An 18,554-nucleotide genomic window follows, 5' to 3' on the forward strand; every position below is an offset into this window, starting at 1 on the left:
GAGATAAGATCAAATAAATGTGTGTGTGTGTGTGTGTGTGTGTGTGTGTGTGTGTGTGTGTGTACATACCTGTGTGTGAGTATGTGTGTGAGCAGTCCACAAACTCACTCATTAATATCCCGGGCTAAGGTTAAACACTCAAGCCCGGGTGTACAAAGGCAAATTCCACCATACGTATAGCCAGGCCTAATCCTGCCTGATATGTGGTAGGCCTACAATTCAACTGTCACTCTCTATAAACAACTTTTCTAAGTGGTTGAATATGGTTTGTCATTCCAGTTGCTTCGTAGAACAAATATTATCCTGTTACACGCCATTCGTAGAAATAAGTGTGTACAACTTGGACAGTGTTCAGCATGCAGATCTCATGCAAGAACACCACCCCTCTGAAATAGGCTGCGTTCACACAGGCAGCCCAATTAGGATATCTTTTCCACTAATTGGTCTTTTGACCAGTCACATCAGATCTTTTTCCGAGCTGATTTGATTGGGCAAAAGACCAATTCGTTTAAAAAAAATATCAGAATTGAGCTGCCTGTCTAAAAGCAGCCATAGAAGATAGGAAAATAACTATTTCCAAAATGCAAGAGTGCATTCAGCTATTACAAAAATGTACATCACATTGTTACAAATAATTCTAACAGATTATTATACTTTTACTGTAATAATACAATGCCCTCTAATAAAATGCCATAGGCTACAACATATTTATACAATACCTTTAATAATATGTACTACAAAATTAAATCCAATACCATATAACATAGGCTGCATATACACAGGCAGGCCAATTCTGATCTTTTACTCACTAATTGGTCTTTTGACCAATCAGATCAGCTCTTTTGCCACTAACTGGGCAAAATAAAAGAATTGGGCTGCCTGTGTAAACACAGCCTAAGGGCTCAATTCAATCCGTAGCGCAGTTGAAATTTAAAGGTAATTTCTGATTGAGCCGACATGCTTATGCAGCGTTTACTGTGAATGCAGTCTCTGTGAATGCGGAAAAATTGCCTTTAAAAGGTGAATCGCACTGTAACGCTGATCTTGAGCCCTTAGGCTGCATTGATACAGACAGCTCAATTCTGATAATTTTTTTCCACTAAATGGTATTTTGTCAAATCAGATCAGCTCTTTTGCTAGTAATTGTAAATGCAGCCTTAATGTCTGAAAATGGAGAAACAGAAAGGATGTATTTTCAGAGTTTTGAAACAGGACAAATCCGTCTACACCGGGCTCGGGCCAAAACGTGGTGTAACGCCCGTCGTTAGAAGGAGAAGTGGACCAAGGTGCAGCGTGGTAAGTGTTCATGATACTTTACTTAACAGAAAACAACCTCCCACAAACACAGGTGGAAAACAGGCTGCCTAAGTATGATTCCCAATCAGAGACAACGATAGACAGCTGCCTCTGATTGGGAACAACACTGGCCCCAAAACAGAAAACATAGATTTTCCCACCCGAGTCACACCCTGACCTAACCAAACATAGAGAATAATAAGGATCTCTATGGCGTGACACGTGGCCACTATATGGGGAACAGAATTTGAGACATGAGTCACAACCATTGTCTTTATTCAGTCCTCAACAAATCTATTTTTTCCGTCTGTTTACTCATATACAACTACAGTAACACACACACTCGGATGTTTACATACACCTTAGCCAAATACATTTAAACTCAGTTTTTCACAATTCATGACATTTAATCCTAGTAAAAAATCCCTGTCTTAGGTCAGTTAGGATCACCAATTTATTTTAAGAATGTGAAATGTCAGAATAATAGAAGATAATTATTTCTCTCAGCTTTTATTTCTTTCATCACATTCCCAGTGGGTCAGAAGTTTACATACACTCAATTAGTATTTGGTAGCATTGCCTTTAGATTGTTTAACTTGGGTCAAACGTTTCAGATAGCCTTCCACAAGCTTCCCACAGTAAATTGGGTGAATTCTGGCCCATTCCTCTTGACAGAGCTGGTGTCACTTAGTCAGGTTTGTAAGCCTCCTTGCTCGCACACACTTTTTCAGTTCTGCCCACAAATGTCCTATAGGATCGAGGTCAGGGCTTTGTGATGGCCACTCCAATACCTTGACTGTTGTCCTTAAGGCATTTTGCCACAACTTTGGAAGTATGCTTGGGGTCATTGTCCATTTGGAAGACCCATTTGCGACCAAGCTTTAACTTCATGACTGATGTCTTGAAATGTTGCTTCAATATATCCACATAATTTTCATTCCTCATGATGCATTTATTTTGTGAAGTGCACCAGTGCCTCCTGCAGCAAAGCACCCCCACAACATGATGCTGCCACCACCACCGTGCTTCATGGTTGGAATTGTGTTCTTCAGCTTGCAAGCCTGCCCCTTTTTCCTCCAAACATAATGATGGTCATTATGGCCAAACAGTTCCATTTTTGTTTCATCAGACCAGAGGACATTTCTCCAAAATCTACGATCTTTGTCTCCTTGTGCAGTTTGCAAACCGTAGTCTGGCTTTCTTATGACGGTTTTGGAGCAGTGGCTTCTTCCTTGCTGAGAGGCCTTTCAGGTTATGTCGATATAGGACTCGTTTTACTGTGGATATAGATACTTTTGTACCCGTTTCCTCAAGCATCTTCACAAGGTCCTTTGCTGTTGTTCTGGGATTGATTTGAACCAAAGTACGTTCATCTCTAGGAGACAGAACGCGTCTCCTTCCTGAGCGGTATGACAGATGCGTGGTCCCATGGTGTTTATACTTGCGTACTATTGTTTGTACAGATGAACGTGGTACCTTCAGGCATTTGGAAATTGCTCCCAAGGATGAACCAGACTTGTGGAGGTCTACACATTTTTTCTGAGGTCTTGGCTGATTTCTTTTGATTTTCCTATGATGTCAAGCAAAGAGGCACTGAGTTTGAAGATAGGCCTTGAAATACATCCACAGGTACACCTCCAATTGACTCAAATGATGTCAATTAGCCTATCAGAAGCTTGTATAGCCATGACACTTTCTGGAATTTTCCAAGCTGTTTAAAGGCACAGTCAACTTAGTGAATGTAAACTTCTGACCCACTGGAATTGTGATACAGTGAAATAATCTGTCTGTAAACAACTGCTGGAAAAATTACTTGTGTCATGCACAAAGTAGATGTCCTAACCGACTTGCCAAAACTATAGTTTGTTAACAAGACATTTTTGGAGTGGTTTAAAAATGAGTTTTAATGACTCCAACCTAAGTGTATGTAAACTTCTGACTTCAACTGTAGTAGTAATGCTCTTTACATATTGCAATCTACATAGTGAGAATATAATAACTGTAAAAAAATCTGGCCAAAGCCCCGTCGTGCACTATATCCACAATGTATTCAGTGCACTACATGAGGACTAGGGGGCCTTTGAGATGCAACCTAGTATCTTGTGTTCACTCCCAGGTGATGGCCAGCATCTTGCAGCTCAGTTCCCACAGTTTCTGGGCCAAGTCGTCATCAGAAGCTGTTCTGGAGCACCTTGCAGGCGCACAGTCGCTGTTCACACATAAACACAATGAGTGTCAATGAGCGGATATACAATAACTTACCTGATTAACGCTGTGTACCACTGTAAGTTACCCTTTCACAAAATCAATCAGTATGCGTGTACCTGTAGTATCCTCCACTCTCCTTCTCCAGTCCTGGCTCCACAGCACAGTATATGGAGGTCTGAGCTCCCTCGACTGAGGACTTAGTGAACGGCCGGAACACCTTGACCGCTACCTGGACACGACTGTTCAGGTGTCTCCATAGTTCTGACTGGACCACGCCCGGGTGGAGGGAGAACACACTCACACCGGTGCCTGCACACAACATACACAAGCTGGACGCTCAGTCATGCCATGATGACTAGTAGGAACAAGTTGCTTCTAGCCAGTTACAGGGTCAGATATTTGATCAATCTTAGGTTTGTAGGTAGACAGGATTATCCATAGATCATCTAATTCTGAATGGCTAACAGAAGGTTTGAGAGAGTCTTAAAGTTCGAGAAACTAACATGCAGTGGCCTAAATGAACAAAGTCCTTTTCAGAGTTCCCGGAGGGTGCTTTGGAGCGGAAACATGACATGGTCTATTTGAGGATCTTAACAGGACGATGTATATGTTTGAGACAGTACAGTATCCTGTTATTAATACACACAAACACACACACAGAGGTGACTACATAAAACATCTTGTGGAGATTGTGAAGAAGAAGAAGAAATCTTTTGAGTCAACTCCCATTCTCTGAAAGAAACATTCAGTTCTAGACCAGTTCGGGAATGGCTGTCGAGGGCAGCTCTTACCCTGCAGTCGTTTGGCCAGTGAACGTGTGCAGAGGACATTGGCCAGTTTGCTCTGTCCATAGGCCTTGACCTGGTCGTAGCTCTTCTCACTGTTGATGTCATCCAGTCTCATGCTGGTCCAGGTGTGAGCCACTGACGACACGTTAACGATGCGGGCTGGCGCCGAGCGCTTGATCAGGTCCACCAACAGGTAGGTCAACAGGAAGTGACCTACAGGAAGTCAGGGGTTAGGGACAGGTCAGGGAAGGGTCAATGAGCTGTGTGTGTTATTTCTGGCAAATGTGCATGTTGTCAGAGTGTTTGTGTGTGTGTGCGTGTGTGTGTGTGTGTGTGTGTGTGTGTGTGTGTGTGTGTGTGTGTGTGTGTGTGTGTGTGTGTGTGCGCATAAGAATGTTTATGTTATCTGTAAAACTGGTAATGAACTGTCCTTAAATTATGTTCTCTTCAGTATGAATAGTTCAACAGTGTGTGTATCTTTACGGACCCAGGAAGTATGGCGAGAATTCTAACCGTTTTAAAAGAAACTGTACTTCAGCAAAAGTCAGACTCACTTCTTTCCAAATCAGATTGAATTTCCGCCCTAATCCGTGACTGGCTAATAGCCTTACTGCCGGAGCTAAGGTTAAGACAGAGAGCAATTACTACATCCACGTAAGCCAGCCGCTAATTAGTTCTACATTTAGGAAGGAAATAGGGGCTAATATGCTGATTGACCATCTTAGCCTGCTTAAGAACATGCCTGCACTGATTTAATCTAGCTAATCTGATAACGCAGACGCACCGAGTTGGCCTAGTATACACAGTTGAAGTCGGATGTTTACATACACCTTAGCCAAATACATTTAAACTCTGTTTTTCACAATTCCAGACATTTAATCCTAGTAAAAGTTCTCTGTCTTAGGTCAGTTAGGATCACCACTTTATTTTAAGAATGTGAAATGTCAGAATAATAGTAGAGAGAATTATTTATTTCTGCTTTTATTTCTTTCATCACATTCCCAGTGGGTCAGAAGTTTGCATACACTCAATTAGTATTTGGTAGCATTGCCTTTAAATTGTTTAACTTGGGTCAAATGTTTCAGGTAGCCTTCCACAAGCTTCCCACAATAAATTGGGTGAATTTTGGCCCATTCCTCCTGACAGAGCTGGTGTAACTGAGTCAGGTTTATATGCCTCCTTGCTCGCACACACTTTTTCAGTTCTGCCCACAAATGTTCTATAGGATTGAGGTCAGGGCTTTGTGATGGACACTCCAATACCTTGACTTTGTTGTCCTTAAGGCATTTTTCCACAACTTTGGAAGTATGCTTGGGGTCATTGTCCATTTGGAAGACCCATTTGCGACCAAGCTTTAACTTCCTGACTGATGTCTTGAAATGTTGCTTCAATATATCCACATAATTTTTGTTCATCATGATGCCATATATTTTGTGAAGTGTACCAGTCCCTCCTGCAGCAAAGCACCCCCACAACTTGTCCCCATGTGCAGTTGCAAACCGTAGTCTGGCTTTTTTTATGGCGGTTTGGAGCAGTGGCTTCTTCCTTGCTAAGCGGCCTTTCAGGTTATGTCGATATAGGACTCGTTTTACTGTGGATATAGATACTTTTGTAACTGTTTCCTCCAGCATCTTCACAAGGTCCTTTGCTGTTGTTCTGGGATTGATTTGCCCTTTTCACACCAAAGTACGTTCATCTCTAGGAGACAGAACGCGTCTCCTTCCTGAGCGGTATGACGGCTGCGTGGTCCAATGGTGTTTATACTTGTGTACTGTTGTTTGTACAGATGAACGTGGTACCTTCAGGCATTTGGAAATTGCTCCCAAGGATGAACCAGACTTGTGGAGGTCTACAATTTTTTTTCTGTGGTCTTGGCTGATTTCTTTAGATTTTCGCATGATGTCAAGCAAAGAGGCACTGAGTTTGAAGGTAGGCCTTGAAATACATCCACAGGTACACCTCCAATTGACTCAATTTATGTCAATTAGCCTATCAGAAGCTTGTAAAACCCTGACATCATTTTCTGGAATTTTCTAAGCTGTTTAAAGGCACAGTCAATTTAGTGTATGTAAACTTCTGACACTCTGGAATTGTGATACAGTGAATTATAAGTGAAATAATCTGTCTGTAAACAATTGTTGGAAAAATTACTTGTGTCATGCACACAGTAGATGTCCTAACCGACTTGCCAAAACTATAGTTCTTTACAAAAAATTGTGGAGTGGTTTAAAAATGAGTTTTAATGACTCCAACCTAAGTGTATGTAAACTTCCAACTTCAGCTGTATATATCTCAATAACTAGTGGAACCTTGAATCGTCTATGGCCCAGGGAATTGTCCCGTTCCACTATCGGCTTGACTTACTTTGGGGAAGGGTTTAAGCTTTGGTTACACCTCAGCATTTTATGGCAAATGCATTATGAAAGGGGCTACATGAATAGAAGTTGATTTATTTATCTTACCCAGGTGGTTGACTCCAAACTGCATCTCGAAGCCGTCCTTGGTCTTAGAGTAGGGACACATCATGATGCCAGCGTTGTTGATCAGGATATTGACTTGCTTCTCCTCTGCAAACACCAGAAAAACTGTCACTGCAAAAGCTTTCCCTCCTTCCACCTATCTATCTATCCATCCATTCCTATACCCTGAAGGTTATCTACCCTTATTAACCAGCTCAGCGAACTCTCTGATAGACTTGATGTCAGACAGATCCAGTTTGTGAACGACAATGTTTTCATTTCCACAATCTTCTGAGATCTCTTTCCTGGCACCCTCCGCCTTCTCCATGTCTCTACACGCCATGATGATGCGAGCACCTGAGAGGGGGTTCAAAGAGGTCAGAGGTTACACAGAGGTAGGTCATAAGGTTACTAGCACACGGGAGGACAAATGTGAAAGATGTTCATTTGTGTTTCAAATCCCTGAACATCATAGGATGGATCGTTCTCAACAGTTTAACTAAATATCATAGAAATCTCTAAAAACACAAGCTTAATATCTCAGTTTACAGAATATTCAACTGTTCATTTCACAGTGTTTGTCAGTAAAGAAACAGGCAACAGTATAAACTGTGTTTCTCATCTTCACTTGGCAAACAATGGACTGCTCATCCTATTTTAATGAGCCCAGCCCTGCTGAGAGGGCCTATGAGGACACACACACACACACACACACACACACACACACACACACACACACACACACACACACACACACACACACACAATAGCTGTGGTGGCCCAGTAATTATGGAATAGAAGACCGTCATTATTCCATGGGAGCGCTCCGTCTGGAAGCTATCAAAGTGCCTTTGTTCCCCTCTCTCCGCTCCGATGTGGGAATCAAAATTGTTTCCCAAATTTCCTGGCAGAGCAACCAATCATAATTAAAACACAAACGATAAACAAACAATTAAGAGGGAAGTTTGAGTTGAGCCAATCGCACACATAGTGATGATCCAGGGTGATTTCATGCTGACGCCGTTTATTTGTTCCACATGGATAAGTAGTGCGTGTGTGTGTGTGTGAGAGTGTGTTCTGCATTGGACATTGCAAACTTTTTTTTATTATCTAGCTGTTGTTTATAGTACATAATTAACACATTTAGTTATTCGATTTTATTTTACCATCACAGCAATTTTATTGAGTTAAATTAAAATATACATTTTAAAGTACATGAAAGTGAGTTGACGGACAGAGCAAGGTAACTTGAGGATTCTAGTTTCAGATCTTTAAGTTAAAGACTGTTTTCCAGTAAGGCAAGAAATAGAATGTGATGCACGCAAGGCTTTGTCTTGGCCCAGCCTGTCTAGAAAATAAAAACGAATTGTATTAGTAATACAATTATATTGATATTTCAATATAACCACTCTCTTTCATCTATTTCCTCTAGCCTACTTGACATCGTAAAGTATGATCAATATTTCCTCATATAACACACTACTTTAGGAAATAAAATGACAGACGGTTATGAATCTTCCATTCCCAGCTCTAACCTCAGTTGTGAATGAGTGAAACGTCGTTCTGATAACGTCTTCTAACAAACCCCCGATGCTTGCAATACGCACACACATTCGCACTCACACACAAACACACTGTTGTGTTTTGTAAGAGGAAGTTGGTGCCACACAGAGCTTTTCAAGTGCAGCCAACGGAACAAATCAGACCACGTACGTAGAACCAGCTTTCATCTCACTCTGTGTATGTGCATGCGTGTGTGTGTGCATGTGTGTGTGCGTGTGTGTGCATGCATGTGTACGTGTGTGCGTGCGTGTGTGCGCGTTCCATCGCATGCATAGGACGGATGTTTAGCGGTCTATTCTGACAATGCCCTCTCTGTCTCCACCTCTCCTGGATCTTTAATGACTGCTACTGAGAATATCATTAGGCTAAAAGGCGCCCACACACTCGGTTTAGAAAAAAAAATGTTTTGTCCCTCGAGACAGCATAGTAACAACATAGCCTTCCTCAAAATAGTCAGAATTAATCTAAGATAAATCAAGAAATCTGTCATTAATTTGGAAGTTTTTGCCAAGGAGGTCTTAGTCGCACAATTTTACATCTAACTAAGCTGTTTGGTGCAGAATTTCTCAAGTGAAAGCATTTGAATGAAAACTAGTTGTCTCTCGTTGAAGGACAACAAATACTTAATTGAAGAATCCTGTCCATAGTTCCCACTCCTACTAGGAGTAGTACCAATCCCTGGCGAAGGGTGTAGACTTCGACTTGTGTGTGTTTTTGTTTAACTATCCTTGGGTACCAGAAGTCCTCACAAGGATAGTAAAACAAGGACAATTCGTGCAAGGCGGGACATTTTGCCGGTCCTCACAAAAACAAAAATGCTATTTTAGGCTATGGGTTAGGTTTAGGGTTAGATATAGGGTTTGGGGTTAAGTTTAGGCTCAAGGTTAGGGTTAGGGATTAGGAAAAATAGGATTTTGGATGGGAATCAATTCTTTGGTTCCCACAAGGACAGCAACACAAACTGTGCGAGTGTATGTGTGTTCTCTACCTCTCTTGGCCAGGTCCCTGGCTGTCTCTTTGCCGATTCCAGTGTTAGCTCCTGTGATGATGACAGTCTGACCGTCCAGACGCACGTCACATGACCAGCGGCCACAGAAGAAGTTCCTGACAGAGTCAGAAACACACAGCAAGAGAGAGTCAAATACACAAACAACACAGTCATTCAACATAGTCAATCAACACAGTTGAACACAGTTGAACAAACACAGTTGAAATCGTTTTGAGGATGTGGTAAGACAGCTTATTACAGAGACAGGAAATGTAGTAATATTACAACATAACAACAACATACAATACACATATTACACACACACCAGTGGAGGCTGTTGAGGGGAGGGCGGCTCATAATAATGTCCGGAACGGAACAAATGGAAGACGTGTTTGATGTATTTGATACCATTCCACAGATTCCGCTCCAGTCCTTACCACAAGCCCGTCCTCCCCAATTAAGGTTCCACCAACCTCCTCTGACACACACACACACACACGCACACACGCACAGAGCAGATAATCAGAATGTCAACTTAACTTAGATGTCAGCAAGACAGCTAAATAACTAGCTACCAGTAAGAATACTAGCTAATGAGCTGAACCAAATTATGAAATGTTAATCATTTGGCTTATGATTAACTGTAGATAAGTGAAAAAGGTTATGATCTTCTATGGAGCATACGACTAGATTAAATATTAATTCAGTAAATCGGCTACCAAACCTGGATAAATAATAGATTGTTTTAGTAAAAACCAATAATAAAATGTGTTATGCAGTAGAAATATGTTTTTGTTTTAATTTACTTTACAGTTTTTCTCAATCGCTTTGGCTCAATTCTCGAATGAGAATTCTTTATTTCAAAACAATAAATTCAAATCTCTGAACAATTAGTTTCTTGTTCACACCAGATTTGATGCTCTTATTAATTTAAGCAAATTGCACGTGTTTTGGCACTTGTGTGCAAAAAAGTAAACATAATTGTCTACAATTTGCACAATAACTACGTGCACATGGCTGATCAAAACTGATGAGTTGATTCTCAGTGAAATTGTTCACTCTTCACAACATTCTTTCATCGTGTGAGCCATTTCATGCAAAATGATCCATTCAATGATCAAAATCAGTCAGACACATCTATATGCCATAAATATCTATGACATGGAATGTTTGTGATGTCTGCTAAATTGGCAAATGACCTGCCAGGTGACAATCTTACCAATAAACCAATCAAGTTTGGAAGCATATATATGGAGCTTGCCCACAGCACAATCACTACCATTTAAGAACATGGAGGAACATCACTACCCTGAACAGCAGCTACAAGCTCGTGGAAGAGAGATAAGAAGAAGTGTAAGAATGTGTGGTGGTGGTGTTAGGGGGAAGACATAATAGAGGAAGAGGTAGAAGGCAAAGAATAAGAGTCCCTGATCAAATCAGAGCCACAATTGTGGGCCATGTCATAAACCACGGTCTGACAATGGAAGAGGCTGGTCGGAGAGTACAGCCTAATGTAAACAGGTCCACAGTGTCATAAACCACGGTCTGACAATGGAAGAGGCTGGTCGGAGAGTACAGCCTAATGTAAACAGGTCCACAGTATCATCAATTGTGCAAACATTCCGTAGGGAAAACAGGTAAATATGTACTTGTTCTTTACTTTTGCTACAGCATTTAATTCACAACACAGCAACTATTGTAAAAGTAAATGCAAGTCTGAAAATCACAATGTACTGTAAGATATGAGGAATATACAGTAGTACAGCCCGAATTGGATACAATATACTATCTGTAACATGATCTATTTGTGAATTCTGCATGTCATATATTGGACTGCACAACGACCTCATGCTGGTGGCAGAGCAGCAGTATTCAGCCATCAGCAAGAACAAAAAATGTGCAAAATGGTCATAGCCAACAATTCCATCAGGCTAAGAGATCCAAAGTGCAATCATAAATGATGACTATCTTTGCAAATATCAATTGTCAGCATTTCCGCTATAGACAGATTTTTTTTTAAAACAACAACAAATACCTATGAAATAACTCTACAAGGTGCCATTTGAGAGGAATAGTGCCAGAGTGAAGGAGCTGTGGTACCAGTATGTCCAGGTAGGAGCTGGTGGTACCAGTATGTCCAGGTAGGAGCTGTGGTACCAGTATGTCCAGGTAGGAGTGGTGGTACCAGTATGTCCAGGTAGGAGTGGTGGTACCAGTATGTCCAGTTAGGAGCTGTGGTACCAGTATGTCCAGGTAGGAGTGGTGGTACCAGTATGTCCAGGTAGGAGTGGTGGTACCAGTATGTCCAGGTAGGAGTGGTGGTACCAGTATGTCCAGGTAGGAGTGGTGGTACCAGTATGTCCAGGTAGGAGTGGTGGTACCAGTATGTCCAGGTAGGAGCTGTGGTACCAGTATGTCCAGGTAGGAGCTGTGGTACCAGTATGTCCAGGTAGGAGTGGTGGTACCAGTATGTCCAGGTAGGAATGGTGGTACCAGTATGTCCAGGTAGGAGCTGTGGTACCAATATGTCCAGGTAGGAGCTGTGGTACCAGTATGTCCAGGTAGGAGCTGTGGTACCAGTATGTCCAGGTAGGAGCTGCGGTACCAGTATGTCCAGTTAGGAGTGGTGGTACCAGTATGTCCAGGTAGGAGCTGTGGTACCAATATGTCCAGGTAGGAGCTGTGGTACCAGTATGTCCACGTAGGAGCTGTGGTACCAGTATGTCCAGGTAGGAGCTGTGGTACCAGTATGTCCAGGTAGGAGTGGTGGTACCAGTATGTCCAGATAGGAGCTGTGGTACCAGTATGTCCAGGTAGGAGCTGTGGTACCAGTATGTCCAGGTAGGAGCTGTGGTACCAGTATGTCCAGGTAGGAGTGGTGGTACCAGTATGTCCAGGTAGGAGCTGCGGTACCAGTATGTCCAGGTAGGAGCTGTGGTACCAGTATGTCCAGGTAGGAGCTGAGGTACCAGTATGTCCAGGTAGGAGTGGTGGTACCAGTATGTCCAGGTAAGAGCTGCGGTACCAGTATGTCCAGGTAGGAGCTGCGGTACCAGTATGTCCAGGTAGGAGCTGCAGTACCAGTATGTCCAGGTAGGAGCTGTGGTACCAGTATGTCCAGGTAGGAGCTGTGGTACCAGTATGTCCAGGTAAACCATTGGTGTGCACGTGGTACTCTGTACTTCAATGATGCCTGTACATACTTCTTGAAGTGGTAGATGCCCATAAGAAAACATTTCCACTTTACTAAACTGTCTGATTCTAGAGTAGGCTATGTAAAACTAACTTTATATTTTGTTTCTGTGTTACTATACAGAGAATAATGGAGCTGGAAGGACACGAAATGACCCACATTCTCGTTTTTGTGGAGAGGCTGGGTTCAATCTGGCCAAAGGCAGGAGATGTGGCCACAATCTCATTGGATGCAGAGCCACATTTGGCACACCAGGCCAATGTGGGGGCAATATTCCAATGTGTGCTGCCATTTCTGATAATGGTGTGAGTACACATATTCCACACATTGGGCCCTATAACACCCAACTTCTCCTGTCCTTCCTAAATACACTCTACAGAGACCTAATACCAGAACATCAAAGAGGTTTAGTTAGGCCAGATTTGCCAAATGATGTAATTGTGTGGGATAATGTCAGCTTCCCCCAAACCAACAGTGTTAGGGAATGGTTTGCTGCGCATGAAAGGATATCAATGGCTTTTCTTCCACCATACTCCCCATTCCTGAATCCGATCGTTTTTTTCAGCATGAAGGTGGAAAGTATATGACTATCGGGTACAATATCAGATGTCTCTGTTAGATGCCATGAATGCTGCTTGTGAGGACATCACAGGCGATCATTGCAGGGGATTGTTGCGCCACGCAAGACGATTCCCCCCGTGCATCGCAAGGAAAACCATCAGATGTGATGTTGACGAAAATCTCTGGCCAGACCAACAAGAGCGACAGGATGTCCACCAAGAGGAGGGGGCCTTTTGTAGTGTTACGTACTGTGAGGATGTATTTTTTTTTTTACAGAACTACCGCAAGTTTTCATTGTCGCGGGGGGTTTGGCATGGATGTCATTTTGTGGCAAATTCTGTTCAAATTCTGTTCACTATATATGTAAGAAATATGTCAAAATGGACATGCAAATGTCAATTTTCTGTTTACATGTAACATATTGCTACAAAAATAAATGTGCATATCCTTTCTGTGTACTACTGTATTGACATTTTACCTACTGTTGAAATTGGTATTAAAAAAGCTCAGTCTGATACACAATTGCATTCAGCTATACAAAAGGACATTCTTGTATAGTGCAGTCAGTGTCAACAAAGAAGGACAAAACTGAAATTTGTATATAACAAACAAACAGAACTTTTCAGTTTGGTGGCATTGGCCAATTTACTGACACAATTAGGTTTTGAAGTATGAATGAAATGTTTTGCGTGAGTTACTACATTTTGCAGACATGCAATAGTTGTGATAAAACAGTTGTGACAGTTGCACTTAGTTTAGAGAACGTTAAGACTGTTTAAAAAAAAAAAAAAAATGAGCCAAAGCGATTGAGAAACTGTAACATGATAAACTAGCCCAGAGGTCTCCAACCCTGTTGGAGTGAGAACCTACAGGACGGTAGCGCTCCATTAACAGGGTTGGAGTGAGAACCTACAGGACGGTAGCGCTCCATTAACAGGGTTGGAGTGAGAACCTACAGGACGGTAGCGCTCCATTAACAGGGTTGGAGTGAGAACCTACAGGACGGTAGCGCTCCATTAACAGGGTTGGAGTGAGAACCTACAGGACGGTAGCGCTCCATTAACAGGGTTGGAGAGCCCTGGACTAGTCTAATAGCAATTTAATGTCAATATCCTAAAGTGGTAACAATTTGTTCAATGTTTCATAATTACAACAGTAATAACAGTTCTTATTTGAAGAAAAATAGTTCTGTACACTGAAAGAGAAAATGACTGCCACCATAGCATCTTTGTTTTCCCGAATATAAATAGTCATTGACCTACCTGATTGAATGCATTCCTTTCCCAGTGACCAATCTTTCTCCTCAACACCCCAAGTTCGTCTATACAAGTTTCCTCTCAACTCTAGGATGTATCAATGAATACATTCCTCAGCGTTGCAGCCCGCCCACCCGGCATCTGTCACACTATGGGTGCGTTCCAGCCCGTCTTTGTGCTGCGAAAATATTTATTTTATTACCATAATATAGTAGTGGTTAATCGAGAACTGGTTATGGTTGTTTGTTTGAACAGTGGTTAAATTAATGAATTAATAAAATAGCGTTTGACATTTTAACTTATTCTCCAGTTGTTGTGAGATCTTACAATATGCTCAGCACGACTATATTGAATTACTGTCTCGAACTAATGACTGCTCAGGGGTCCTCTTTTGACCAATTTCCCCAGGAGTGGAGTGAGATGTAGGTCAGTGCGCACCGGACGATTTGGAAAATGTGGCGCTCGACATCGATTCAGTGAAGTTATTGCCTTTTATGTGATTAGTTCATTGATCGGATACGTTCAGTTTAACAATTCTGATAACCTACCGGTAGCCAATTCGGGTTTTGTAAAGGCCTAGCCCACAATGTTTGTTCCTTTTCCCTAGTATATAGAATGACACCAAACGAATTGGCTGATTATGGCAGTTGACATTACTACACGTTTCGCCCTGACCTTGCCAGTCAGAGAACAAACATTTACAAATATTTCCTAGTTAGAATAATATAAATTGAATTTCCTGGAAGAAAAAAAAAGTTGGCTACATCGTCGTCATCGTCTACTGCTGTTACGCGATGTCAACGTGCAGATCGAGCGCTCATTTTAAGACGTCGTCTTGTGGTTTGAAGCTTTGACCACTAGATGTCCCCACAGGCCAATTATAGAGATGCTTGTCACCTTTTTAGTCGTGTTCTAATAGATCAAGCAGAGAAAGCTATTGCTGGTCTAAATAATAGTCAAAAGGCCTAAATTACTCCCAACAAGAAAAGGCAGAATGTTGGTTCAGCATTTGATAGCATTTTACTTTCTCCAGAAAGCACAGGAATCAAAGGTGTAAAAACAGAAGAGAATTACATGATTTAGTTAAACTGAATATTTGACATATAGCTTTCCTTGACCAGTCAGTCTCAGATAGTTTACTGACTGCAACACTAACTGTAAACATTCTATAACCTATCTGTACCACTTCCACCTACGCTCACCATCAGCAACATCATGCATCACCTGTCTGTCTGCCTCTTCACATTTATCATTTGACATAGAAGGACTTATGATAGCAATATTTTCTCAGTATTTGACGTGACAGAAAGAAGCAATTTGGTGTAAAGATAGCATTAATATTGGGTGTCTGTTCATCTCCAGCAGATGCCCAGTAGATGACAGCTAACAGCCCAGAGTTTGAGAGCGGTGCCTTCATCACTACCAGCCCTGGCACACACTGCCTGTGCACACCCACTGAGAGAGAGAAAGAATCATTTTATTTTACACCCTTATTTCATGGGTAATCAAGTACAGTACACATTAGTGTTCAGGGACAGGGATGAGAGGTGAAAGGTCACTGACCTATAGTACCCCCCAGAGGTGAGTTCAGAATCAGGGGTCAGGATGCAGTACAGAGTGGTGTAGGCTCCTTCTGCTGGCGTCTTGAGGAAGTAGCTGAACTTCTTAAATATGAGCTGTAGGGGGCGCTTTATGTGACGCATCAGATCAGTGTTCACTACCCCCGGGTGCACTGCATAGGCTGTCACACCTAGAACTGTTAATACACACACACACACACACACACACACACATTGTCCAAGTAGTCAGGGCCTCTGCTCTGTTTCAACCACAGAGTGATGGTGGTTAAGACACGAGACACTCACACTGGTGTACGCTTAGATCCATTCTCTACAGGATGCTACATGCATGGAAACACACACACCCATACCCACCCGCGGTCCTCTTGGCCAGCTCTCTAGTGAACAGTATATTAGCCAGTTTGCTCTGGACGTAGGCCTTGACAGGGTGGTATTGCTTCTCACTGTTCAGGTCCTCGAAGTGGATCCTGCCCATGGCGTGGGCCGATGACGACACAGTGATGACACGGGAGGGGGCGGAGTGCTTCAGCAGATCCAATAGGAGGAAAGTCAGAAAGAAGTGACCTGGAAAAAAGGAAACAGGAAATGGTTAATAAGGATAGGTTTCAATCAATGGCAATCAATCAATGATAATGGAGAGAAAGAGAATTCTTTGTGTGGAAAAAAGTGTTGCTTGCAGTCTTGTTAATAAACCAGCCGTTCTGTCTCGTACCCAGGTGGTTGACTCCAAGCTGCATCTCGTATCCATCTACAGTGGTGCTGTAAGGACAGGTGGCCACACCTGCATTGTTGATCAGGAAGTGAAGCACCTTCTCCGCTGGGGGACAAAAAGAGTCAGAACACCTCTGCATCGGAGCCCTGACAGTATGGTGTTTTATAGGTTTTACAGTATATGGTGTTGTGTGTGTTTTAACCCACTGTTGTAGATGTTTTCAGCAAATTCACAGATGGACTTGGTGTCAGCGAGGTCAAGCTTCCTGGCTTCCACCTTGGCCCCTCCCATTTCCCTGACGATGTCACTGACCGCAAGCTCCGCCTTCTCCATGTCCCTGCAGGCCAGGATGACGCGTGCACCTAGAGAAAGAGAACCCCTTTTTTAATGAATTATCTTCACACTTTCAAAAAGTATCAAACAGCCATACTGTCCATGATGTCTAGCACATTTCTGACACTTCAGTAGCCTGTGAAACTCCCAGGATACACTGCAATGCACCCCCACTGGTTCCTACCTCTAACATTAATAATATACCCCGAAAGTCACCTTTCCATAGAGAGGTCATATTAGTGTGTACAAACAGAGGTTGGCAAATCGGTCGGGCCGACTTCAGTCCCGTGACGATTGTGGGGGTCGCAGAGCAAAACGGTGTTAGCCAGAGTCTCAACTTTCCATTGAAGAGTCATAAGAGTTTGGAAGCTACAGACGTTTCTGTGAGAAGACCAATTTTCGGTATGTCTCCTGGTCTGACAAACAGAGCTGTAGCTCTGCCACCTTTCACCGCAGATACGGAAGGCCGACTTCGGAGGATGTGGTGTACTGAGATGCAGCCCATGCGTCTAGCTTAAACAGACTGATTTTTATGGGGATGTTTGTATTATGCTAATTCGATTTCCATGGGGGCGCATATATCAAATCGGATTTTATTAGTCACATGCGCCGAATACAACAGACCTTACAGTGAAATGCTTACTTATGAGCCCCTAACCGACAGTGCAGTTTAAAAAATACGGATAAGAATAAGAGATAAAAGTAACAAGTCATTAAAGAGGAGCAGTAAAAAAATAACAATATATGCAGGGGGCTATATTGACTATAAGGGAGACAAGAGAAGCAATAGAATATAGAGGAAGAGAATTTAAGATTGTGTGGTCTACCTCTCTTGGCCAGGTCCATGGCAGTCTCCTTGCCAATGCCAGTGTTAGCTCCCGTCACGATCGCAGTCTTCCCATCCAGACGAACATCAGACGACCAGCGCTTAGTGATCAGGGACCTTGAAAAAGAGAGAGCCAATATGATAAACAAATAAGCTGTTTGACATTTGTTGTTGATATTGACTGGGACGACACAATTCATTACGTTAATATTAACAGCATAAATGTTGAATCGCAGTTATTTTCTCTTTGATGGTCTTACATCTATTTACAGTAGAACCATAGGGATTGGTCTTACATCTATTTACAGTAGAATCATAGGGATTGGTCTTACATCTATTTACAGTAGAATCATAGGGATTGGTCTTACATCTATTTACAGTAGAATCATAGGGATTGGTCTTACATCTATTTACAGTAGAATCATAGGGATTGGTCTTACATCTATTTACAGTAGAATCATAGGGATTGGTCTTACATCTATTTACAGTAGAATCATAGGGATTGGTCTTACATCTATTTACAGTAGAATCATAGGGATTGGTCTTACATCTATTTACAGTAGAATCATAGGGATTGGTCTTACCGGATCTTTTCCATCTCTGTGTTTCTGATAGAAAACTGATATCCTCTGGGGAGACTTCAGAAATCCCCTCTTCAACCAGTCTGTCTTTCCGTCCACTCACAGAAACGGATGTGCTAGAGGACGCTGTGTGTCGAGACTCTTGTGTGTGTGTGCATGCAAGCGTATATATATGTGTGTGTGTGTGTGTGTGTGTGTGTGTGATGTCTC

The 18,554-nt window shown here is 42.3% G+C and overlaps 2 protein-coding genes across 3 annotated transcripts; both read right to left on the bottom strand.

The window, feature by feature from the left end:
- Positions 1–1,555: 1,555 nt before the first annotated feature.
- zgc:112332 (retinol dehydrogenase 12) lies at positions 1,556–14,438 on the bottom strand. Of its 2 annotated transcripts, XM_014157157.3 has the most exons (7): positions 14,319–14,438; positions 9,303–9,418; positions 6,953–7,108; positions 6,755–6,859; positions 4,296–4,505; positions 3,621–3,813; positions 1,556–3,505 (listed from the first exon to the last, which is right to left on the bottom strand). In XM_014157157.3, the coding sequence occupies exons 1-7, from the start codon at positions 14,330–14,332 to the stop codon at positions 3,403–3,405; spliced, it is 897 nt and encodes a 298-aa protein (XP_014012632.1). In that variant the 5' UTR covers positions 14,333–14,438; the 3' UTR covers positions 1,556–3,402. The 2 variants fall into 2 exon arrangements, with proteins under 2 accessions (XP_014012632.1, XP_045558027.1); XM_045702071.2 differs by lacking the exon at positions 14,319–14,438 and having other exon boundaries at positions 9,303–9,539.
- An 875-nt stretch (positions 14,439–15,313) lies between these two features.
- On the bottom strand, positions 15,314–18,471 carry si:dkey-73n8.3 (retinol dehydrogenase 11). Its single transcript, XM_014157161.3, has 7 exons — positions 18,348–18,471; positions 17,765–17,880; positions 16,811–16,966; positions 16,605–16,709; positions 16,247–16,456; positions 15,876–16,068; positions 15,314–15,767 (listed from the first exon to the last, which is right to left on the bottom strand). The coding sequence occupies exons 1-7, from the start codon at positions 18,359–18,361 to the stop codon at positions 15,665–15,667; spliced, it is 897 nt and encodes a 298-aa protein (XP_014012636.1). The 5' UTR covers positions 18,362–18,471; the 3' UTR covers positions 15,314–15,664.
- Between the last annotated feature and the right edge of the window lie 83 nt (positions 18,472–18,554).

The sequence above is a fragment of the Salmo salar genome, chromosome 19 (assembly GCF_965601325.2).
Source record: "Salmo salar chromosome 19, fSalSal1, whole genome shotgun sequence".
Lineage (NCBI taxonomy): Eukaryota > Metazoa > Chordata > Actinopteri > Salmoniformes > Salmonidae > Salmo > Salmo salar.

Bases quoted from the DNA above. Each gene is read 5' to 3' on its own strand.
- si:dkey-73n8.3 (XM_014157161.3), bottom strand. The intron at 16,967-17,764 runs GTAGACCACACA...CTCTTTCTCTAG, and splicing joins CATGGACCTGGCCAAGAGAG to GTGCACGCGTCATCCTGGCC. The intron at 16,710-16,810 runs GTGGGTTAAAAC...TTTGTCCCCCAG, and splicing joins TGCTGAAAACATCTACAACA to CGGAGAAGGTGCTTCACTTC.
- zgc:112332 (XM_045702071.2), bottom strand. From the start codon at position 9,483: ATGTTGAATGACTGTGTTGTTTGTGTATTTGACTCTCTCTTGCTGTGT. The intron at 6,860-6,952 runs GTAGATAACCTT...TGGTGTTTGCAG, and splicing joins CGCTGAGCTGGTTAATAAGG to AGGAGAAGCAAGTCAATATC. The intron at 3,814-4,295 runs GTAAGAGCTGCC...TGTTGTGTGCAG, and splicing joins ACTGGCCAAACGACTGCAGG to GCACCGGTGTGAGTGTGTTC.